This window comes from Bombina bombina, chromosome 5, assembly GCF_027579735.1.
Source record: "Bombina bombina isolate aBomBom1 chromosome 5, aBomBom1.pri, whole genome shotgun sequence".
NCBI lineage: Eukaryota > Metazoa > Chordata > Amphibia > Anura > Bombinatoridae > Bombina > Bombina bombina.
Genome location: NC_069503.1, coordinates 813,834,946 through 813,861,404, shown reverse-complemented (window position 1 = coordinate 813,861,404; position 26,459 = coordinate 813,834,946). Strand labels below are relative to the sequence as shown.

The following is a 26,459-nucleotide window of genomic DNA, read 5'->3' as shown; positions in this document are numbered from 1 at the left end:
CAAGCAAGCAACCGTGGTTTGTCAGGATACATATACAGCTTTAGTAAGCATGGGTGCTTGCATGTTCCTGTCAGCCCGTCTCCATGAATTATGATTGACAAACTATGACACTGTTTCCCAACAAAGTTAAACAAGACAGGACTGTAAACTTTACTTGTCCAACCTGCAGATATGCTATTATTTTGTGAATTTTGGCATTAAACCAAGCATCTCATAGGCAGCTCTACCATTAGGCCAAATAGGTGGTCGCCTCAGGCCTCACTTAAACAGGGGCCTCACAGTGTGTCTCTCTATGAGTAAAAACAAACTGTTGGATAGTTGACATACAAGCATAGGAAGTGCTTGTGAGCTCTGTCCCTGACTTTCTGCTGGTTACTACTGTTTACCCGGGGACTATACAGTATGTTCCAAAATGCTTTGCTGCAAAATGATAGTTGTGGATGAGGGGTTATATTGCACATCCTTCTATCCTGCATGTCTAAATGCCACCCCTGTTGTCTCCTTAGTGTCTCAAAACATGAGTACCATGTGGGGCAGTTATGGTGCATTGTGTGAATCGCACACAGCGATAGACATATGCAGGTGTGAGTGAAAGGAGGAGAGTAGAGATTAGACTGATCAATTGAAGAACCTTAGGATGTGAGAATTAGACAAACACTGCTTGAATAGAAGCAAGGGGCATGGAATAACCTCTTTGAGGGAGTTCCATATGATATTCATATCTGTAATTTTTTTTGATGCTGATAATGACAAAAAAAAGAAAAACAATCTGTCAGGTCTGCTATGACCTTCCTTTTTTAGCTACATTCTCTTTCTGCAATATCCCCTTCTCTCTCTCTCTCTCTCTCTCTCTCTCTCTCTTTTCTCTCCTCACTCTATAACTTCGCCCTCTCTTTGTATTCCATATCTCTCTGTCTCTCTCTTTCTCCACTCCCTTCTTCCTTCTGTTCAATCTTTCTTTCCATACTCTCCATTATCTCTCTCTGCTCATCTCTATTCTATAAACACTCTCTCCTCTTTTTTCTGTTTTTATCCACTCTCATCTGCTCTCTCTCCCCTCTTTCCCCACTTTTCCCCTCTCTCCTTCTCCCTTCTACTCTCTTTTCTCACTCTCTACTCTTCAATCACAATACTTTCTCTTCTTTTCTCCTTTTCCCTTTTCAATCTCTCTCTCTCTCTCTCTCTCTCTCTCTCTCTCTCCCTACTCTCTTCTTTCGGTTTCCTCTTTCTGTCCTTGTACTCTATAATTCCATTCTCTCATTCTTTCTCTCTCTCTCTCTCTCTCTCTCTCTCTCTCTATTTTCTGTCTCTTTTCTCATTTGACTTTTTACTTTCTGTCCACTCTCACTTTCCTATTTCCTTTTTCTCTTTTTTACTTTCTTTTTACTCTCTCATTTCTCTCACTCCTTTCTCTCTCCTTTATTAACTTTTTCCTCTATTATCTTTCACTTCTTTCTGTCCATTCTCTCTCTCTCTCCTTTCTTTTCTCTTTCTGTCACTATTCTTTTTCCTCTCTCTTCATTCTCCTTCTTTCCCCAATCAGAAGTCTACCTCACTTCTTGCTTCCTCCTTTCCTTACCCTGTCTATTCACTCTCCATTTTCTCTCCTTCTACCTTTTCACTATGTTCTTTCAGCAAAATCCAGAGCAATTCATATTCAAATGTATTTGGCTCATTTTTGCATTTTGTTTTGCGTTAAGGGCCTCATATCTGAACCTTGCATAAGGCCTCACTAACTCAATAGCTGACTCTGAAGCATCTACACTCACTGAAGAGTTAACCAAACCATTTAAAGGGACACTAAACACAATTTTTTATTTAATGATTCAGATAGAGCATGCATTTTAAGCAACTTTCTAATTTACTTCTATTATAATTTTTTCTTCATTCTCTTGCTATCTTTATTTAAAAAAGAAGGCATCTGAGCTAAGGAGCCAGCCACTTTTTGGTTCAGCACAATGGACAGCACTTTTTTATTGGTTCTGTCCAATCAGCAAGGACAATCCAAGTTGTTCACCAAAAATGGGCCGGCATCTAAACTTACATTCATGCTTTTCAAATAAAGATACCAAGAAAATGAAGAAAATTTGATAATAGGAGTAAATTAGAAATTTGCTTAAAATTGCATGCTCAGTGTCCCTTTAAAAATGTTAATTTGCTTTGTATTAAGACATAAAAGGGTTTTGGTGGCGATATCTGACCTACTGATTTGCATATTGCATGTGAGAAAGCCAGCTTTATCTCTTCTGTCTTTCTCTACTACCAGACTGAGTGGTCTGTCAGCAAGTGTCAGTGGAACATCATTATCAGATACATAAGATGTAGAAAAAATAACCCCATTAACACATTTGGAAAAGTCAGCTACATAAGAAGAAAAAGACAGACTGTGTTTAATGTATGTCACATACCAGTATATAGAAATGTCAGCAACAAATGAGCTTTAACAAATATAATTATATTCACTTGTTAACTGACCTGCTACTATAGACAACTGCCTATTTTGTCCCTAAGGAGGTGTTACATGCTGTGCAGTCTTCTACTTATAAACAATATGGAATTTAACATGGGAAGCCGTTACCATGGTGAACTGATACATTTGAAAAAGTAATTTTCTAATCTGCAATGTCATGAGCAAGAACAGAGAAATAAAACATCAAGGGCCAGATTACAAGTGGAGCGGTATTTTGCGCTTCTGCTAGAGTACTAATTGTGCCTGAAGTAAACGTATTGCTCTTTTCGGGTTGCGCTGGTAATATGAGTTGAAAGTAAAACCCAACGAGCACAAACAGCTGATTTATAGCGCAATTATTAGACTCTCGCGCAAACAATAACCTATTCCCCCAGAAAAAATTGGAAAAAACCTGACTAGCACTCAAACATGATTGCATGTTCTCATATACACATACCCGATCGCATTTTCTAATGTGTGCAAACCCGATATGAAAATATGAATATTGCAAAAAAGTGGAAAAAACCTGACTAGCGCGCAAACATGATTGCATGTTCTCATATACACATACCCGATAGCATTTTCTAATAAGCGCAAGCCCGATCGCATATTCTAATATGTGCAAACCCGATATGAAAATATGAATATTGCAAAATATGCTTTTTACATGTTTTCATCTACCTAACTGCAAAGGGCTCCAATGCACTTATATATATGGATTTATATGTGTACATATGTGTTTATATGTGTATATATGTCTGTAAATACATATATACACATATAAATACATATGTACACATATAAACATTCATATAGATCTTTAGAAATGTATATGTATGTATCTCTATGTTAAAGTCCTTTGCCTACCTATTTTTTTTTTAACATCTGAGATCTCATATCTTTGAGCCCTTATAACTTTTGTTATTATGAGTGTAACTCTACTTTGTAATGTATTTTTGATGTGTTTTATTTTCACAAAACTGTTAACCACAGCTCTGTGACCTCGGTAACCATTCTAGCGTAAATCGCGATTCTGATCAACTTCCACTTAGGGGTGTACTCACTTTTGGCTGTGTGTTCAGTTATTTTGAGGGGACAGCAAATTTACACTGTTATACAGGCTGTACACTCACTACTTTGCATTGTAGCAAAGTGTTATTTCTTCAGTGTTGTCACATGAAAAAATATAATAAAATATTTACAAAAATGTGAGGGGTGTACTTACTTTTGTGAGATACCATATATATATATATATATATATATATATATATATATATATATATATATATATATTTCAATGAAAGAAGACTCTTGAAAGAAAGGCCCAAGTGTGGGCTGAAACGTTGGATGTAACCCACCACTAAATTGTAAGTAACAGTGTTTTTACAAAATCACTCAGTCTTCTTTCTTGAAATATGAATACGTAGCAAAACTTAGTACAACTTACTCGTTTGGAAAAAGTATATATTTATATGTGTGTGTGTGTGTATATACTGTATATATATATATATATATATATATATATACACACACACATATATATGTATGTATATGTGTGTATATGTATACACTGTGTGCAGAATTATTAGGCAAATGAGTATTTTGACCACATCATCCTCTTTATGCATGTTGTCTTACTCCAAGCTGTATAGTCTCGAAAGCCTACTACCAATTAAGCATATTAGGTGATGTGCATCTCTGTAATGAGAAGGGGTGTGGTCTAATGACATCAACACCCTATATCAGGTGTGCATAATTATTAGGCAACTTCCTTTCCTTTGGCAAAATGGGTCAAAAGAAGGACTTGACAGGTTCAGAAAAGTCAAAAATAGTGAGATATCTTGCAGAGGGATGCAGCACTCTTAAAATTGCAAAGCTTCTGAAGCGTGATCATCGAACAATCAAGCGTTTCATTCAAAATAGTCAACAGGGTCGCAAGAAGCGTGTGGAAAAACCAAGGCGCAAAATAACTGCCCATGAACTGAGAAAAGTCAAGCGTGCAGTTTCCAAGATGCCACTTGCCACCAGTTTGGCCATATTTCAGAGCTGCAACATTACTGGAGTGCCCAAAAGCACAAGGTGTGCAATACTCAGAGACATGGCCAAGGTAAGAAAGGTTGAAAGACGACCACCACTGAACAAGACACACAAGCTGAAACGTCAAGACTGGGCCAAGAAATATCTCAAGACTGATTTTTCTAAGGTTTTATGGACTGATGAAATGAGAGTGAGTCTTGATGGGCCAGATGGATGGGCCCGTGGCTGGATTGGTAAAGGGCAGAGAGCTCCAGTCCGACTCAGACGCCAGCAAGGTGGAGGTGGAGTACTGGTTTGGGCTGGTATCATCAAAGATAAGCTTGTGGGGCTTTTTCGGGTTGAGGATGGAGTCAAGCTCAACTCCCAGTCCTACTGCCAGTTTCTTTAAGACACTTTCTTCAAGCAGTGGTACAGGAAGAAGTCTGCATCCTTCAAGAAAAACATGATTTTCATGCAGGACAATGCTCCATCACACGCGTCCAAGTACTCCACAGCGTGGCTGGCAAGAAAGGGTATAAAAGAAGAAAATATAATGACATGGCCTCCTTGTTCACCTGATCTGAACCCCATTGAGAACCTGTGGTCCATCATCAAATGTGAGATTTACAAGGAGGGAAAACAGTACACCTCTCTGAACAGTATCTGGGAGGCTGTGGTTGCTGCTGCACGCAATGTTGATGGTGAACAGATCAAAACACTGACAGAATCCATGGATGGCAGGCTTTTGAGTGTCCTTGCAAAGAAAGGTGGCTATATTGGTCACTGATTTGTTTTTGTTTTGTTTTTGAATGTCAGAAATGTATATTTGTGAATGTTGAGATGTTATATTGGTTTCACTGGTAAAAATAAATAATTGAAATGGGTATATATTTGTTTTTTGTTAAGTTGCCTAATAATTATGCACAGTAATAGTCACCTGCACACACAGATATCCCCCTAAAATAGCTATAACTAAAAACAAACTAAAAACTATTTCCAAAACTATTCAGCTTTGATATTAATGAGTTTTTTGGGTTCATTGAGAACATGGTTGTTGTTCAATAATAAAATTAATCCTCAAAAATACAACTTGCCTAATAATTCTGCACTCCCTGTATACATACATATATACTCATAAACACATTAATGCACATGTATACACATATATACCTACATATACACATAATTAGACATGTATACGTAGGTATATATTATATGCCTTTCCAGTCAAACACCTTGTTATATACCATATACCTTTGAATACTTATAACCTTTTTTATATATTTATATGAATATTTTTATTAGATAGTGTTATGAGTGTAACTTATTTTTTAATGCATTTATGTTGTGTTTTGTTGCACATTTTTGTTAACCCCCTTTAACACTTTACGCAAGGTCTTCAATCACGCTAACCAGACGAGTGCATATTTAGTTTGAGTTTGAGTGGTCACGTTTAATTTTTAGTGCACCATTTATAATGTAATACATTGTAAACTTCTATACATGCACTTAAATCTATACTTAAAGGGATAGGAAAGTCAAAATTAAACTTGCATGATTCACGTAGAGCATGTAATTTTAGACACTTTTAAATTCACTTCTAATTTAAAATGTGTTTCGTTTTCTTAGTATCCCTTGTTAAAAAATGAATACGCTGCTACGCACATATCATACACTAGTGGGAGCTGCTGCTAATTGGTGTCTGCACTAGGGTGACCACATTTCCAAACTGCCATTCAGGGACCCCCCCCCCCCCAAAAAAAAAATAAAAAAAATATGTTGATACCTTTTTTTGACAATTTTTTTAAAGGGAAAAAAACAAAAAAAAACGTGGTCACTGCATAGCTCCTATATAGCTACCGGGAGATGCTGACTGGTGGGTACGCGCTGTGCACAGCTTGTCTGTAGCTCTAAAATGGGCACTGGGTACAGTGCTTGGGTAATACTATGATACATACCTACAAGATATGAAATACATTATAAAGTGGAACCCTTTCAGAGCATAAGACATAAATAGGCAGATAGCTCCATGATACCTCAGTGAACAAGAGCCATAGGAGAACACAGGGTTTGAAAGAGATTAGTGAATGAGCCGCTCATATGCTCATGCTGTACACACAGATATAGCCTCCTTAACACACACCCCTGCTCGCACACGAGCACCCTCTGCAGGGGGCTAGCGGCAATGCGGCAAGACACAGTCAGGCGGCTGCATTCAAAGAATCCCATTAATGCAGAGCAGATACATTGTAGTGAGCAGGCGTCAGCAGCATGGCTAGTGTGTGTGCGAGGCTGCACTAAGTGTACCTGGGCTGGGTGTGCTAGAGCAGGAGGACCGGGGGAAGCAGCACAAGGGGATACGGGCATGCAGGTAGTGGATCTTTCTGCTGAGCTACCGGGGTTGTGACAGCACTGGCAGGCGGCTTTCCATTCCGGGACAATGCATAAAGGTGCCCGGGACCTGGGACAGACCTGCAAAATGCGGGACTGTCCCGGGCTATACGGGACATGTGGTCACCCTAGTCTGCACACATTTGTCTCTTGTGATTGGATAACTAGATGTGTTCTGCTAGCTGTCAGTAGTGCAATGTTGTCCCTTCAACAATGGATAACAAGAGAATGAAGCAAATTTGATAATAGTGTATAAGTAAATTTCAAATTTGTTTAAAATTGTATGTTCTATCTGAATCATAAAAGAAAATGTTGTGGTTTATTATCTCTTTAAATGTGCACTTTAACTTACATTTACTTCCAATTTTTACATTTTACAGCATCCTTTTTCATTATTGTTATTCAAAATAATAATGATAATAACTATATTCTACCCTCATTATATGGAATTATTATTAAAATTATACTTTATAGAACTTTTTTCTAAAATTATACATTTGAAATTAGTTTCATAGAAAGATGTTAGTTCTACCATTAGAATGTTTTGGAGGCTTTTTCTTTTCTTTTTTTTAGAAAATAAATATAACTATTTACAATAACTGAAAAGGTTGAAAAAGTGTTACTTAGAAATATACTAGTTTGCTTTTGTAGTGCAATTCAAGTTCTAAATATCATTTATTGCCACCACAGAGCAAAATCAAAACGGTACAAGAGGCCTGTTTAACCCAGCGTGAGGGATGAACCAAAGAGGGCCGTATGCTGTCACAAGCAGTAATTACTTTCCTTCAGCCTACCTCAGTAGCATAGCACAATGTTGTTACCAGCCGAGCCAAGTCATTAAACCTTTAGGTGAAGATGAGATGTTACATGAGTAGGTTTTCCTGCTGAGTTCCATATTGGTGAAAACGTTTGTAGAATCTTGTTCGCAAATGTTTTGTTCTTTATTTATATTACTTTGTGTTTTTAACTTTTTTTTTACATTTTGATAAACTATTCTTATGATAGTTTTATTAGTTAAAAGATGAAAACTAAAAGAAAGAGTATAGTTCTTTGTTTATTTTACCCCATCGTCATTCATGCTATTTGTTCAGTGGTTCGGTGATTAATAAAATACAACTTACTATTTTATTTGAAGACTGAATAATTATTGGTGCCAATCATTTTTCAAAGGAAAGATGTTTATATACCTGCAGTTTGAGAGACAGCTACATTTATAAAGTACAGGTAGAAAAGCCTTTATCCAATCCGCTTGGGACCAGAAAAGGTTTGGATTTTGGAATATTTGTATATTTGCATCTGTATAATGGGGCAGTTTGGAGAAGGGGTGGAACCAATTGTAAATAACAATATTTTATGCCATTTAGGCAATATTTACATGTCATAATACAGCTTATACATGTAACCTAAAGGTCATTTTATATCATTTTGTATACTTGTATATACATAGTACCCTGAGAAAGACAGAACAGCACTGTAATCAGGTCATATTTGTTGTTTTAAATGAATATAGACTATTATTTGCATTTTAGAACAAAAGACTGAGAGAGAGGATTTATTTTTGATATTTTTTTAATTTCTTTTTAAATATTGATTAAAAAGTTTGGATTTCAGAATAAGTTTGGATTTTGGAATTCTGGATGTGGGGATTTGTACCTGTATAGCTGTTTTATATTAGAACAAATTATTAGTATTATGATCAGGTATTTGTAGAGCGCCAACAGATTTTGCAGCGCTATAACAAATGTGTTATTGTTTTTTAATCACACTTAAAATATCCATAACTCTCTTTAATAGCTTACATTGGTGATCATCATATCATGCATTGCATTTTATCACTCTATTTATGTGATTCAAGTGCAATATATAAAACAGTAGTTCACAGCTTTTTCAATAACACAACTTACAACAATGAAACAAAGAATTACAAAGTTTGCCTTCTTTTTTTAGCTTAATTAGGCTACTGGTAAATTTGAAATTAATCTAGCTAATTTACTCAAATAGACCACAAATCTACCCAACAAAGAGTCCTTTCTTTTTACGGGAACAGTACTATGACGTAAACTATAGATTTGTGCTGTTTTTATGGCACACCTAGGCACATCAGTAACCCGTGTCACACTGATTGAAATCTCTACATTCTCTTTTTCTGAAAAACAACACTAATTGGTCTGCAAGCATCAGATTAGACAAACACTCAGGAAGGGAACACGTCCTCTGTTGAATCAATGTGCTGAAGGGAAAAGAACGAATGATAATTGTATACAGGGTTAATCTGAATATAAAGAGGGTATGATGTGATTAACAAGGCATCTGCTTTTATCCAGAGAAACAAGCATATTATGTCAGTGGTGATTTTGCTAGGTATATTGCAGCAATTCATAGGGGGGAAAATGTCACAAACTCATAAGCTGAAGACAGTGACTCATATGTTACATTGTGTTCTTTCCAGATGAAAATAGAGAACTTTCAAGATGAAAATACAGAGCTTTCAAACCCCCACAGATTTTCTTTTCTTTAGCTTATTCTAATCCCTTTATACACTAGTGATTATTTGTACCTGCAAATCTTGTAAAACTGCCTTGATACTTTAGGAATTCCTGAAATTTACCAATTTACTAAAAGTTGTTAAATTAATCCTATTGACAGCCACATCCAGTAGAGAGCTAATGTGAAGGATAACCCAGTAATTATAATATGTGCTTTTATCACTAATTAGCGGATCAAAGATAAGTATTTCTGTAGAGGCGTCTGTGGTATAAAAAAGGACAAAGGAGCTGTATTATTAAAAAACATTTTAACGAAAGTTAATCTTTATAAATAAAAATATTTCCCTGCAGGTGATTTTAGTTCTCCTAAAGTTAAGGTGGTTAATTACGGTGATGGAGACAAAATGTAAGGGTATTGCTAATCTGATAATTTAAATATTATTTGTTTGTTGTTATATACGTATTATTTATTTACATTTTAAAGGTGCTAGCATTAAAAGGGTAATTTAAAGGTTGTAATAAAAAATATTTTATTATGCATAGTACACAAACTCATTGTTAATTTTGCTCCCAAACCTGTATTTCTTTCTAATGACACGGTGAGTCCACAGATCATCTAATTACTATTGGGATATTCACCTCCTGGCCAGCAGGAGGCGGCAAAGAGCACCACGGCAAAGCGGTTAAATATCACCTCCCTTCCCTCCAACCCCAGTCATTCTCTTTGCTTACGTTAGAGTAAGGAAGACTAGTATGTGCTGTTTTTACTCCAGGGTGTAGCTATAGTCCATTTCAGTCTCTTCAGTAGTGCATCGGTGGCTTTTGAGCAAAGGGAACTTGTGGGACATAATTCTCACTGAGCCTCTCTCATATTTGAATAAAAGTTGCTTTTTTTTCTCTCACTTCCTGTATATGGAGGAGAGATATCTGCATCTTAACGTTTTTCAAATTAAACGGTTATTTGCTAGCCTGACATTTCTGAAACAGCTCCAGTTTGAATTTAAAAAAACAGTTATTTCTTATCCTGCAAGGTAGGCACCTCAGCAAAGCTATAGCTGAGGTGTAGAGGCTGTTTGAGGTGTTATTAAGACGTTTTTATTCCACATATCTTGAAAAATAAAGCAGTAATGTTTTTGTTTTTATTAAAAAAAATAAAGCAGTTTGTTTTTTGCATTGCATCACTCAATAACTCAATCTGCCACTTGAAAAAAGTAGAATGATTTTTAGGGACTAATATTATAGATAAATTCTGTCTCTACATCTATAAGATTTTTCTCCTTCTCCTATTTTTAAGAAGATTTTTCCCATTGATGACTCTATTAAGGAGTCTTGGCAAACGGTCCCCAAGGTGGAAGGGGCAATTTCCGCTTTAGCTAAGAGAACTACTATTCCCATAGAGGATAGCCTTTCTTTTAAGGACCCTATGGATAAGAAACTGAATGGTTTTATTAAGAAAATGTATGTTCACCAGGGGTTACAATGGCAACCTGTGGCATGTATTGCTACCGTTTGTAGTGCAGCGGCATACTGGTTTGATGTGTTGTCTGATTCCATTCAAACAGACTCTCCCCTTGAAGAGATCCAGGCTTTTAAATTGGCTAATTCTTTTATTTCTGATGCTTCCCTTCAGGTTATCAAATTGGGAGCAAAGATTTCTAGTTTTGCCATTCTGGCTCGCAGAGCTTTATGGTTGAAATCTTGTTCTGCAGATGTGTCATCTAAGTCTAGGCTTTTGGCTATTCCTTACAAGGGTAAGACCATGTTTGGCCCAGCCTTGGCTGAGATTATTTCTGACATTACAGGAGAAAAATGACATTTCCTTCCTCAGGATAAGAGAAGTAAGCAGAAGGGACTTCAGAGTAATTTTCGTTCCTTTCGAAACTTCTAGGGTAAATCTTCTTCTCCCTCTACAAAACAGGAACAGTCCAAACCTGCCTGGACCCAACCAATCTTGGAATAAGGGAAAGCAATCCAAGAAGCCAGCTAATGAATAAAAGTCAGTATGAAGGGTTTGCCCCCAATCCAGGACCGCATCTGGTGGGGGCAGACTTTCCTTTTTTGCTCAGGCTTGGGTTCGGGATATTCAGGATCCTTGGGCGATAGACATCGTGTCCCAAGGATACAAACTAGAATTCAAGACCTTTCCCCCCAGGGACATATGTCTTCTCTCAAGATTATCTGTCGACCAGATAAAAAGAGAGGCGTTCTTACGTTGTGTTCAGGATCTATCCGAAATGGGGGTTATAGTTCCTGTTCCAGTACAGGAGCAGGGTCTGGGATTTTACTCCAATCTGTTTGTGGTTCCCAAGAAAGAGGGAACCTTCAGACCAATCTTGGATCTCAAGAGTCTAAACAAATTCCTCAGTGTACCGTCCTTCAAAATGGAAACTATTCGTTCCATTCTTCCTTTAGTTCAAGAGGGTCTGTTTATGACAACAGTAGATTTAAAGGATGCATACCTTCATGTTCCCCTCCACAGGGATCATCACAAGTTTCTGAGATTTGCCTCTCTCCACAAATACTTTCAGTTTGTAGCTCTTCCCTTTGGACTTGCTACAGCTCCCAGAATTTTTTCAAAGGTTCTGGGATCTCTGTTGGCAGTGCTCCAGTTACAGGGTATTGCAGTGGCATCTTATCTGGACGGCATTCTGGTTCAGGCCCAGTCCTTTCAACTAGCAATCTCCCACATGGAGATGCTTTTATCCTTCCTGCATTCTCACGGTTGGAAGGTGAATCTGGAAAAGAGTTCCTTAATTCCATCTACAAGGGTAGTCTTCTTGGGAACCATAATAGATTCAGTTCTAATGAAGATATTTCTGACATATGTCAGAAAATCCAAGATTTTCTATTCTTGTCTGTCTCTTCAGTCCTCTCCTCAGCCATCAGTGGCTCAATATATGGAGGCAATAGGTCTGATGGTAGCCGCCATGGATATTATTCCTTTTGCTCGTTTCCATCTCATACCTCTGCAATTATGCATGCTCAGGCAGTGGAACGGGGATTATGCGGATCTGTCTTCGCGAATTCATTTGGATCAGATGACAAGAGATTCTCTTCCTTGGTGGTTGTCTCAGGATCATCTCTCTCAGGAAACCTGTTTTTGCAGACCTACCTGGGTGATAGTGACAATGGACGCCAGCCTGATAGGTTAGGGAGTAGTCTGGGGCCTCCTAAGGGCTCAGGGGACATGGACTTGGGAAGAATCTGTTCTCCCCATAAACATTCTAGAGCTAAGAGCAATCTATGATGCTCTTCTGGCCTGGCCTCAGTTAGCTTCTGCCCGGTTTATCAGATTTCAGTCGGACATCATAATCTCAGTGGCTTACATCAACCATCAGGGTGGAACTAAGAGTTATTTGGCCATGAAAGAGGTGTCCAAGATTATTCAGTGGGTAGAGACCCACAACTGTTGTCTATCTGCGATCCACATTCCAGGAGTTGACAATTGAGAAGTGGATTTTCTGAGCAGACAGACCTTTCACCCGGAAGAATGGGAATTACATCCAGAAATGTTTTCCAACTTGATTCCCAAATGGGGACAGCCGGATCTAGATCTCATGTCATCTCATCAGAATGCCAAGCTCCTGAGGTATGGGTCGAGGTCCAGGGACCTTCAGGCGGTTCTGATAGATGCTCTGGCAGTTCCTTGGAACTTCAGTCTTGCATATCTATTTCCTCCGTTCGCTCTCCTTCCTCGAGTCATTGCTCGGATCAAGCAATAGAGAGCATCAGTGATTCTCATTGCTCTGGTGTGGCCTCACAATATTTGGTATGCAGACCTAGTGGAGATGTCATCTCTCCCCCCTTGGAAGCTTCCTCTAAGGAAGGACGTTCTACTTCAAGGACCCTTCCTTCATCCAAATCTAGTTTCTCTGAAGCCGACTGCTTGGAGATTGAACGCTTAATTTTCAGATTCGGTCATTGAGACCATGTTTCAGGCTCGCAAGCCTATTACAAGGAAAATTTACCATAAGATATGGTGAAAATATCTATATTGGTGTGAATCCAAAGGCTACTCTTGGAGTAGAGTTTGGATTCCTAGGGTTTTATCTTTTCTCCAAGAAGGTTTGGAGAAGGGTTTATCACAAGTTCCTTGAAGGGTAAATTTCTGCCTTGTCTATTTTGTTACATAAACGTCTGGCAGAGGTTCCAGATGTTCAATCGTTCTGTCAGGCCTTGGTCAGAATCAGGCCTGTGTTCAAACCTGTTACTCCTCCCTGGAGTCTTAATCTTGTGCTTAAAGTTCTTCAGCAGGCTCCGTTTGAACCTATGCATTCCTTAGATATTAAATTGTTATCGTGGAAGGTTTTCTTCCTTGTTGCTATTTCTTCTGCTCTTAGAGTCTCTGAGCTCTCGGCTTTACAGTATGAGTCTCCGTACCTTATTTTTCATTCGGATAAAGTTGTTTTACGTACTAAATTAGGTTTTCTTCCTAAAGTAGTTTAAGATCGAAACATTAATCAGGAGATTGTTGTTCCTTCTTTATGTCCTAATCCTTCTTCTCATAAGGAATGTCTTCTGCACAACCTAGACGTGGTTTATTCTCTGAAATTCTATTTACAGGCGACTAAGGATTTTCGTCAGCCTTCTGATCTGTTTGTAGTTTTCTCTGGGAAACGTAAGGAGCAGAAAGCTATGGCTACTTCTCTTTCTTTGTGGCTGAAGAGTATAATTCACTTCACCTATGAAACTGCTGGACAGCAGCCTCCTGAGAAGGTTACAGCTCATTCTACGAGGGCTGTTTCCTCTTCCTGGGCATTCAAAAATGAAGCTTCTGTGGAACAGATTTGCAAAGTTGCAACTTGGTCCTCTCTACACACTTTTTCAAAATTCTATAAGTTTGATACTTTTGCCTCGGCTGAGGCTTCCTTTGGGAGAAAGGTTCTTCATGCAGTGGTGCCTTCTGTTTAGGTTCCCTGTCTTGTTCCTCCCTTATCATCTGTGTCCTATAGCTTGGGTATTGATTCCCAATAGTAATTAGATGATCTGTGGACTCACTGTGTCATTAGAAAGAAAACAAACTTTATGCTTACCTGATAAATTTATTTATTTCTTGACACGGAGAGTCTACAGCCCGCCCTGTTTTTGATGACAGGGTATTTTTTTGTTATGTTATAAATCTCAGGCACCTCTGCACCTTGTTGCTTTCTTTCTCTCCTTTACTTCGGTTGAATGACTGGAGTTGGAGGGAAGGGAGGTGATATTTAACAGCTTTGCTGTGGTGCTCTTTGCCGCCTACTGCTGGCCAGGAAGTGAATATTCCAATAGTAATTAGATGATCTGTGGACTCACCCTGTCAAGAAATAAATACATTTATCAGGTAAGCATAAATTTTGTTTTTAGATCTGACAATTGTGGGATATCCAGTTCTCAGAATCGGAAGTGCACACTGCAGTCTTCATGGTCTAACCGTGAAACATATCAGTCCTTAATTGACCTCAGCAGAATTGATAAGAATTGCTTAAAGGGACAGTAAAGGCCAAAAAAAACTTTTATTTTTCAAATAGGGCATGTCATTTTAAACAACTTTCCAATTTACTTTTATCAACAATTTTGCTTTGTTCTCTTGGTATTCTAGTTGAGAGCAAACCTAGAAAGGCTCATATGATAATTTCTAAGGCCTTGAAGGCCGCCTCTAATCACATGCTTTTGTATTTGCTTTTCACAGCAGGGGAGAGTAGTTCAGGTAAACCATATAGATAGCATTGTGATCACGCCCGTGAGTTGTGGCAGACACTGCACTAATTGGCTAAACTGCCAGTCAATAGATAATAACTAAAAGTCATGTGATTAGGGGCGGTCAGAAGATGCTTAGATACAAGATAGTCAAAGCAGTAAAAAGTGTATTAATATAACTGTGTTGGTTATGCAAAACTGGGGAATGGGTAATAAAGGGATTATCTATCTTTTTAAACAACAAAAATTCTGGTGTTGACTGTCCCTTTAACAGTGGTAAACTTTCTCTTGTACAATAACAAGCCTGGATTCGCTCCTACAAGGCAAATGGTAGTGTGTGAGGGGTTGGCCATTGTGAAACAATTGCAACAAGCAAGGTCTTAATGTATTCACAAAGTTTTCACACTTGGCTGACATGTGTGAAGTTCAACTTCTAGTAAGGACTATGGTCAATCTATGGTGCAACCTGTCAAGACAATCTTTGTTGATGGTTAACTCTATCCAACATAATCATCTGTGTTGTTCTTTTTTTTTTTGTTATTGTCATATCTATGTACTTTTCTCTAACAAACAATTAAAAAAAATATATATATATATATATATTATATGCTTTGAAAGGTATGAAGACTGGAGGAGAGCGTGGGCGAGTGAGCGAGATATTACATAGCACTGTTAAATAACTGTAAAAGAATGGGAATGGAAAGTGGTTGTTCTAGAACCAGTAAATACAGTAGATTTAAATCATCAACAAATGCATGAAAACAAGACAATGCAATAGCACTTGGTCTGAACTTCAAATGAATAGTAAAAACATTTCTGACAAATTTCAAACATATCTTTTTCCACTTTTACTGTATCATGTGACAGTCATCAGCCAATCACAAATGCATATACATATTCTGTGAATTCTTGAACATGCTTAGTAGACCAGGTGACTCACAAAGTGTAAATATAAAAGGACTGCACATTTTATTAATGGAAGTAAATTGTAAAGTTGTTTAAAATTGCTTGCTCTATCTTAATCATGAAAGTTTCATTTTGAGTTGAGTATCCCTTTAAAGGGTAGAGTAGTCAGTCATGATACTAGTATAGAAAGTGATTGAGTATTTAGAAAGTGAAAGGACTGGCAATGCAAAGCAGCTGTTGGGTAAGGCTGAGTTGGATCAGTCTGGCAGATGCATTTAAAATGAATTGTAAGGCATTAGAGTGGAATGCTAATTAGTAAGTAGTTGATATCACCAAGATATCGTATGCTCTCTATATGCATCACACGTGTGCAGAGATTATGCTTTTTAGAGGCCTAAGAAAGCAGCAAACCCCCAGCAATTCACAGGGAATTCATATTTTTTGCAGAAAAAAAAAGAAATAATGTCAGACCTGGAATAATGAGTCACAATAAGCAGAGTTCTCTAGGACACTTGGGAGGTGACTATATCAGAACATTTGCTTGTTATAGAGAAAGAAGGGAGGGAGATTGAATGATTAATAATATTTACTGCTGGGGCTGCCAATAGAGATACCACCCACATATAATAATACAAATAATATATTTAGTCCCCATAGTAAATTATTTAAAAAGTCATTTTTCTATGATGCCTCACTGTCAGTGTTTCATTGTCCTTTAAGCTTTTCTTCAATATGCTACAATTGTTATACACAAATTTACTTTGGTGGATAAAAGATGACTGGCAAACCATTTGCAGTAAACAAAATATTATATCAAAAGGTCAGAGGTCAGTGTGCAATGCTTCCCAACCAATTTATGGAAGAAACCATAGGGTTTCAATGTTTGTAGCAATGTTATATATTGTTGCAAACACTGCTGCCATAGAGTGCTGAAGCCATATGCTTGCTCCTGAGCTCATGTGATCCTTCCTATCTGAGTTTTAACCAACTGTTCTCAATCTGCTTTTTTTCAGAGCCAACTAAAAAGAAGAGGTAGCAGAGAACTTCACAAAGATAAAAAGACACCCAGCCAGGTACTATGATTTTGTGTTTTTGTACATAATCAATGGGCATTTTGTCATTGTTCATGTTCCTGAGTTCCTGCAATTTCTTTGATTTTAGTAGATATAGGAAGGAAATTAGGGAAATTGCCTTGACAATCAACACATAAAAATATAGCTCAAATTACAATTTGAATTTATGAAATGTTTACTCAACTAAAATATAGGCATCAGTTATATGTTTTCATAACAATGCAACAAATCCATTTTTTTATTTGTACAAAAACAAATCCACATTTTAAGTAACCATCCCACACCTCCTATCCACATTCATCTCACTTAACCAGTCTGGCTCCATACGAACACACTACATGTATCCAATGGTGCCAAAGTCTCACAACACCAACTAATTTCACCAATCCCCCTATTAATCATCAGTCTAAACCCCCTTTCTAATGTAGCACCCACCCATCTAAATGACTCTTCAACCACAAGATGACACACACTGCAATTAGCCATAACATTTACAGCACCAGAAATCCACCACTCTACTCTGGGTCTCTGTCTGATCCATGCATTAGTGTTATCCAATAAAGTCTTGTTTAAAAAGAGACTTAAATGTTGAGCCATAATCATAATGAGGCTATTAGGCCCTTGCTTAGTAACTATTATGTAGTTCCTTAAACCAGTTTCAAAGAAGGAGAGAAAATCTCATGTTAATTTTTATTTAATGTAGTGAAATTTACCAAAACCGTCAACGCCATAGTTCACATTTAATTCACCAGTTTCCTAAGATTTGTGCAGACACATAACATATTTTGTCTCTTTATTATCAGTTACAAATGTTAAAAAAAAAAAAAACCTACAATATATCTGTGTTCCATTATGCATAACAAAATAGCTTATTTAAGTTTCTTTTATTTCATTGCAACCAGGAGGACAGTGCTGATTTAAAATGCCAGCTTATGTTTGCTAAAGAAGAAGCAGCACTAATGAGAAAGAAAATGGCCAGACTTGGAAAAGAGAAGGACGATCTGGAGCAGGAACTGGAGAAATATAAATCAATTTATGGAGATGTTGATTGTCCTTTACCAATTGGTGAGACAGGTGGTCCACCAAGCACAAGGGAAGCTGAGCTGAAACTTCGTCTTAAGCTTGTTGAAGAAGAAGCAAATATATTAGGGAGAAAGATTGTGGAGCTAGAGGTAGAAAACAGGGGCATTAAAGGGGAAATGGAAGATCTCAGGTGTCAGTATGAAAAAGAGTTTTTGAGCAGGGAATATGTTTCAAGCATTCCTACCTCACCTTTTGGTGATTCCATGGAATCTGCCACAGAGCTGCGTCGTCATCTCCAATTTGTTGAGGAGGAGGCCGAGCTGCTAAGAAGATCCATTTCAGAAATTGAGGATCATAATAAACAACTAACTACAGAGCTGAACAGATTTAAATTTGGACCTGAACAGGATCTTGTCTGGATTGAAGAAAGTGCAACCAAATCCAATGGCTCAGTTCACGAGGAACTAAAGTCAGCAAGGATGCAGATCAATGAGTTAAGTGGAAAGGTGATGAAACTTCAATATGAAAATCGTGTGCTGTTATCTAATGTTCAACGTTGTGATCTTGTATCTCATCTGGGCATGAGGACTGCCAGTCCACGAGATAGTGATGCTGAAAGTGACACAGGGAAGAAAGAAAGTGACAGTGAGGATGGCCGCCATACTCAATCAAAGAGAGAAGGACCTATTGGTGGTGAAAGTGATTCAGAAGAAGCCTATGAGAAAACATCGGGTTTTGAAAGTGCTAAACCATCTGATGTCAGTGACATTTATTCTGGGGAACTTTCTAAACTGACAGAAGGTGCACACTGTATTCTAAGCATAAAACGAGAGGCAGAACGACTAGAAAGAAATGTAGATCGTCTAATCACAGATACTGATAGTCTGATTTATGATGCAAAGTTACAAATAACATGTTGCAGCATGGAAGAGACATTAAAGAGTGGTCAAGAAAGAGGAGAGACTGGTAGAGAATCTGAGGTCCTGGATAACATCAACTCTCAAATGAAAACATTCAGGAAAGAGTTGCATCAATTTATAGAAATAGTCAATCACACAGGAGAGGAACTGAAAGACCATGTGGAAGATCTCTCTCCAGTGCCTCATATAACAGAATCTTCTAGCTTTTTGTCCAACTTGACATCAGTATCTCGGGATTCTCCTATTGGAAATTTGGGAAAAGAACTTATCACAGACTTTCAGGTAGGTAGATTTAGCTAATTTGCTTTACTTTCTGCTTCTTGTTGGCATTAACAAGCAAGCACTATTTTTTCCCCAGTTGATTTAACCTTCACAGTTTTTAATACGTATCAAAATCTACACAGTTTTAATGCTAATCAATCAACTATGCACAAAATACAATGTGAACAATTGTATTTATCAAGCTTGCATATAGGATATCATCAATTAATCTATTTACTAGAGTTAACATTTTTGTACTAATCAATCTAGTGAGTAACCAATAATGTTAATCTAATTCTGTTAATTAATTTAGTAAAATATTGCATGGCTGAACTGCAAGATCTGCAACAGTAACGTGGTATTAATTATAAGAATGTATAACAATGGGGAAGAAACTTTGTATCCTGCTGCTTTCATGGCTTGCATGCTTGCTGTTGGTATGACACATGCATCCTTCATTGCATGCGCGTCTCATAACCAGTGTTTGCATTCTTTTTCCCTCTTTTTTCTCTTTTTGCTTTTCAGATGTTTCAACCCATCATTTTGCTCATTCTTGTTTTAGTTTTGTTTTCTTCACTCTCTTATGCCACCATATTTAAGTTAGTTTTCCTCTTCACGCTTTTCTTTGTCTTGTAGTTTTTTTTCAGTCGTCCACCTTACCCATTTTTTTGTTTATCCTCCCACACTTGTCGTTTGTTTTTGTTTGTTTTTTTTGTTTGTTTGTTTATATACTGTCCATGAACCTAGCAGTCCAAACTGAGAGAACAAAAAGAATGGCAACTCAACAATGACCATGAAGAAAATACCCAACGTCTTCTTGTAAACCATGAATCACATCGCAGAGCTGATGGAGACATTAATTCCTACAGGCCAGGAGACCAGGGCTGTTTCAGTCTAGAGGTTAGCAGTCTTGCCTACACCACCTACTGTTTCCTAGCCAAAGAGAATCCATGTTATTAGTATGTTTAATGGCTGAATTATTCATGGCCAATGCCACATTTGATAAAACAATGACATTAACAAATGAAAATTTGTTTTTAGTAAGACCATTAATGCAAGTAAATGGTCCCATAGAAGTTCATATTTATATTTATTTATTTTTTATATTTCTAGATGACAATTTGAGAATGTTTCCCTGCTTTACGCATGTTGTAGCATGAGATGTGTAGCAGCATGATAATTTTGGTTTTGGTAGAATATGCAATTTATTTATCTATTTATTTATTTATTTATTTTATACAAACAATGAGAGAGTTTGTGAACACATTAAGATTTCCCCATCCTTCAATATTAATCACAATCACAGAGGTAAAAAGTATATTAATAACTATCGGCTAGATTATGAGTTTTGCGGTATGAGTGAAAAAGCAGTGTTAAGGCTCTTTTTCACTACCGCTGGTATTACGAGTTTTGCAGGTTTAGGTGTACCGCACACTTTTTTGGCCGGAACGCAACGTTACTACTGCAGCTTTTAAACAGTCCTTTTACAATGGGACTTCCTTTGCGCCGGTATTACGAGTTTGCCTGTCCGGCCAAAAAGTGAGCGGTACAGCCTAAAACTACAAGATTCATACCGTAAACTGAAAGTCAGTAGTTATGAGTTTTATGCTACAAAGCCGTACAATAAAACTTATAACTAAAGTGCTAAAAAGTACACTAACACCCATAAACTACCTATTAACCCCTAAACCGAGGCCCTCCCGCATCGCAAACAATAAAATAAAACCCCTAATCTGCTGCTCCGGACATTGCCGCCACTATAATAAACATATTAACCCCTAAACCGCCGCACTCCCACATCGTAAACACTAGTTAAATATTATTAACCCCTTATCTGCCGCCCCCAACCTTGCTGCCACCTACATTATACTTATTAACCCCTAATCTGCCACCCCCAATGTCGCCGCCACCTACATTACAGTTATTAACCCCTAACCTGCCACCCCCGACACCTACATTATACTTATTAATCCCTGATCTGCCGTCCCTAACATCGCCGCCATCTACCTACATTTATCAACCCCTAATCTTCCACCCCCAACGTCGCCGCCACTATACTTAAGTCATTAACCCCTAAGTCTAACCCTAACCCCAACACCCACTAACTTTAATGTAATTAAAATAAATCTAAATAAAACCTACTGTTAATAACTAAATAATTCCTATTTAAAACTAAATACTTACCTGTAAAATAAAACCTAAGCTAGCTACAATATAACTAATAGTTACATTGTTTCTAGCTTAGGTTTTATTTTTATTTCACAGGTCCAATCAGCCAATAGGATTGAGCTTGCATTCTATTGGCTGATTGGAACAGCCAATAGAATGCAAGCTCAATCCTATTGGGTGATTGGATCAGCCAATAGGATTTTTTCACCTTTAATTCCGATTGGCTGATAGAATTCTATCTTGGATGACATCCATTAAAGGAACCTTCATTCTTAGTTAGCCGTCGATTGAAGAGGATGCTCCGCGTCGGATGTCTTGAAGATGGAGCCGCTCCGCGCTGGATGGATGAAGATAGAAGATGCCGTCTGGATGAAGACTTCTGCCCATCTGGAGGACCACTTCTTGCCGCTTGGATGAAGATTTCTCCCGGCTTCGCTGAGGACTTCTTGCCGTTTGGATGAAGACTTTTCCCCGATTTGTTGAGTATGGATGTCGGGTCTTCAAAAACTGTAAGTGGATCTTCAGGGGTTAGTGTTAGAAGATGGAGCTGCTCAGAGTCAAAAGGATGAAGAGAGAAGATGCCGTCTGGATGAAGACTTCTGCCTGCCTGGAGGACGACTTCTTGCCACTTGGATGAAGACTTCATCGAAGTGGGCAGAAGTCCTCAACGAAGCCGGGAGAAGTCTTCATCGAAGTGGGCAGAAGTCCTCAACGAAGCCGGGAGAAGACTTCTTGATGAGGATGGATGTCCGGTCTTCATAAACTGAAAGTGGATCTTCGGGGGTTAGTATTAGGTTTTTTGAAGGGTTTATTGGGTGGGTTTTATTTTTAGCTTAGGGTTTGGGCGGAAAAAGAGCTAAATGCCCTTTTAAGGGCAATGCCCATACAAATGCCCTTTTCAGGGCAATGGGGAGCTTAGGTTTTTTTAGTTAGGATTTTATTTGGGGGGTTTTGTTGTGTGGGTGGTGGTTTTTACTGTTGGGGGGGTGTTTGTATTTTTTTTTTACAGGTAAAAGAGCTGATTTCTTTGGGGCAATGCCCCGCAAAATGCCCTTTTAAGGGCTATTGGGAGTTTAGTTTAGGCTAGGGTTTATTTTTTATTTTTGGGGGGCTTTTTTATTTTGATAGGGCTATTAGATTAGGTGTAATTAGTTTAAATATTTGATCATTTATTTTTTATTTTGTGTAATTTAGTGGGGGGGTTTGTAATTTAGTTAATTGTATTTAATAAATGTAATGTATATAATTGTAGTGTAAGGTTAGGTCTTAGTGTAACTCAGGTTAGGTTTTATTTTACAGGTAAATTTGTATTTATTTTAGCTAGGTAGTTAGTAAATAGTTAATAACTATTTAATGACTAATCTACCTAGTTAAAATAAATACAAACTTACCTTTAAAATAAAAATAAAACCTAAGATAGCTACAATGTAATATAGCTATCTTGTAGCTAGCTTAGGGTTTATTTTACAGGTAAGTATTTAGTTTTAAATAGGAATTATTTAGTTAATGATAGTAATTTTTATTTAGATTTATTTTAATTACATTAAAGTTAGTGGGTGTTAGGGTTAGGGTTAGACTTAGGGTTAGGGTTTAATAACTTTAGTATAGTGGCGGCGACGTTGGGGGTGGAAGATTAGGGGTTAATAAATGTAGGTAGGTGGCGGCAATGTTAGGGGCAGAAGATTAGGGGTTAATAAATGTAGGTTGGTGGCGGCGATGTTAGGGTCGGAAGATTAGGGGTTAATAAATGTAGGTAGGTGGCTGCGATGTTAGGGGCGGCAGATTAGGGGTTAATAAGTGTAGGTAGGTGGCTGCGATGTTAGGGGCGGCAGATTAGGGGTTAATAAGTGTAGGTAGGTGGCGGCAATGTCAGTGGCGGCAGATTAGGGGTTAATAAGTGTAATGTAGGTGTCGGCGATGTCGGGGGCGGCAGATTAGGGGTGTTTAGACTCGGGGGTTCATGTTAGGGTGTTAGGTGTAAACATACATTTTCTTTCCCCATAGGAATCAATGGGGCTGCGTTACGGAGCTTTACGCTCCTTTATTGCAGGTGTTAGGCTTTTTTTCAGCCGGCTCTCCCCATTGATGTCTATGGGGAAATCATGCACGAGCACGTAAAACCAGCTCACCGTAGCTCACCGCAGCGCTGGTATTGGAGTGTGGTATGGAGCTCAATTTTGCTTTACGCTGCAATATTGCCTGCTAGCGCTGGGTTTTTGGAAACCTGTAATACCAGCGCTGTAGGTAAGTGAGCGGTGACAGTAACTTGCAAGTTAGTACCGAGCAGCTCTTATCGCAAAACTCGTAATCTAGCCGTATGTTGGTTATGCAAAACTGGGGAATGTAGACTGTCCCTTTAAATAACTCCATTGGAGTGAGCACAATGTTATCTATATGGCACACATAAACAAACATTACATGTTATTAGCTATTCACAGTCAGACAGTGAGATAAGAGGTGAACTGCAGAGTCTTAGAAATCTGCACCTTTACCTAGGTTTATCCTTTAACAAAAAATACCAAGAGAAAAAAGCTAATTTGTGGATAAAAGTAAATTGGAAAGCTGTTTAAAGTTATATGCCCTATCTAAATCACAAAAGTTTAATTTGGACTTAACTGTCCCCATTATATAACATGTACAAATAACGTCCTTATCATGATAAAATAAAATCTTCTAATCAGTGCTCAGGTAAAGGAGTGTCCCTAAAATACTAAAAATGACAAACATAGTGTAGGCCTTTGTTATCCTAATCACATTTTGGTCTTTTGTGGCACTTTCACATTTTTGCTCTATCAACTCACTTTTAGTTCCTACCACCACCAAACTCTCATCCCTTTTATTCACATTCCAAGTGCAGCTTTTTCTTCATATTCAGTAAATATTGCTTTAAAATATGTATAATATTCATATATGGGCTTTCCATAACAACCATAGGTGTTCACAAACTTTTTTATAGCACTTAACTTTGTGGTACGTTCATCAAAGATTCATTGTGGTCTCTTTTCATATATGTAAATCAGTCATTGCAGTGTTTGATACAACCGAAAATATTTATGACCAAAATCATTCACATCTGGGCAAAGCACAAGTCACAGGGACCCCTCAATAATATAAAAATGATTTACAAGAGATAACTAATAATCTTTGTATTCATGTTTTTCTTTAAAGCCTAGCAGCATGCTGCTAATAAATATAGGGAACGCTAATGACTATGATATAATTAAAAAGTTGCAAGAAAACAAAGCATTGTTTAATGAATTGCTTCCACTAATATAAGGGCGTGGCAATCATAGAATTCTGTATAGGTATGTAAATATGACACTATATTATTATTTGCTATATTTACATGTTTACACAACTCACCAAAAGCAGCTCAATATTCGTATATTAAAGGAATATGAAACACTGAGATTGTAATATAAAATTCTTTATTATGTGTAATAAAACAATTTTCCTCTAATTTAAGTCTCAAAATTGTGTGTTTTCCAATTCGGAAAAATGGAAGTGGGTACTGCAGAGTTTGTATACCTAAGCCTGACACATATCTGTCCCTAATTAGCCTCAGCAAAGATGATGAGATAATAAACGGCAAAATAAGCCTGGATTGGGATCTCCAAATAAGGCATTTGGTGGGTGGGTTTGACCACTGAAAAACAATGACAGAAAACAAGGTGTTAATGCATTAAAACATTATACTCATTTTGTGTATGTAAATTTATTGCAAGGCTACAGAAAAATGAAATTTTGAAGGCTGAAGTCTCCTGTGTGCATGGACAAAGCAAACTGTGCAATGCATAATGTATTGCAGAACAATGTACGCACCTTACATCTTATTTTTTTAGGACCCTATATTCTCACACTGGATCAGCTGGAATTATTTGTGCTCCTGTTTCCTACATAGATATGCCCTCTGTGATTGGCCAGGGATGATCAGGAATTTAGTATTTAGGTTGTGGAAGTGGCAGTAAATTTGGCTTTAAATTGCTGCAGAACAATGAAAAAAGAAGTGTAATTACAATCTTTGAGCTATAATTAAGAATATTGCATGAAAACTCACTACAATGTCCATGTAATGGGGCCGATTTATCAAAGTGTCAATCGGCCCCATTGCATCTGTTTCTGCACGAGCCTTCAGGAGTTAAGAAGCAGCGGTCTTAAGACTGCTGCCCCTTAACCCGTATGCCTCCTCTGAGGCTGCGGTCTGCAATCCGACCGATCGTGTTCGATCGGGTTGATTGACACCCCCTGCTAGTGGCCGATTGTAGCAAATCCGCAGGGGGCAGCATTGCACAAGCAGTTCTGGTGAACTGCTTGTTCAATGATAAATGCAGACAGCGTATGCTGACGGCAATTTAGCAATATCTGGCGGACATTGATAAATCGGCCCCAATGTATCGTTTGCATGTCCCTTTAAGGAGAAACTGGTTAGCAAGCTATTTAAATGATTTCAATGTTTTTAGTAGCTGAGTAAAACCTGGAATTATGTCAGGATTTAACACTAAGCAGAATGACATAGTATAGCTGTTATATAATCATTTGGGTTAAGCATCTGACCATGTTTACTTGGCTTGAGAATTAGGTTAGGCTATAGTTTAGAAATGAGAGATTATTACTTCACCATTGCACTTCCAGACATGAGTGAATATTCTTTACCTCATAGAGGAAATTATTATACAAGTCAGCTCCTAAAATGGTTACTGTGCACATGTTTAGAGAGGAGGGTGTGACTAAATCTTTGTTTGCAGTTGCCTGTTCTACTGATTAGCTCAGTTTATTAAAAAAAACACACCCAGATCTTAAAGGGACATTAAAAATCATGTTTTTTTCATCATTTAGATAGAATATATGATTAAATGTACTTTTTTATATATAGATCAAATTTACTTCATTATATTGGGATCCTTTGTTGAAACGTAGGGAGGTTGGCACAAAAGCATGTAAGTGTCTGGAGCATTATATGTAGGGTTGCCACCTCGGCCATGTTTTCCTGGACACTTATGAGTTACACATGCTGCAGGATGTGTAGGGAGGAACATGTATTCATGTGATGTCCAGAGGCATAATACATGTTCCGCCCTGCTTACCCTGC

The 26,459-nt window shown here is 37.7% G+C and overlaps 1 protein-coding gene across 4 annotated transcripts in view; it reads left to right on the top strand.

Annotated features, from left to right (window-relative positions):
- MTCL1 (microtubule crosslinking factor 1) overlaps nt 1-26,459 on the top strand; it is a 279,300-nt gene that overhangs the window by 173,029 nt on the left and 79,812 nt on the right. For 2 of the 4 annotated variants that reach the window (XM_053714924.1, XM_053714927.1), the window contains exons 4-6: nt 16,938-16,997; nt 17,900-19,222; nt 19,949-20,101. In XM_053714924.1, coding sequence (XP_053570899.1) covers nt 16,938-16,997; nt 17,900-19,222; nt 19,949-20,101 — 1,536 coding nt within the window. The remainder of the gene's footprint in view (nt 1-16,937; nt 16,998-17,899; nt 19,223-19,948; nt 20,102-26,459) is intronic. The other 2 variants (XM_053714925.1, XM_053714926.1) reach the window with 2 other exon arrangements.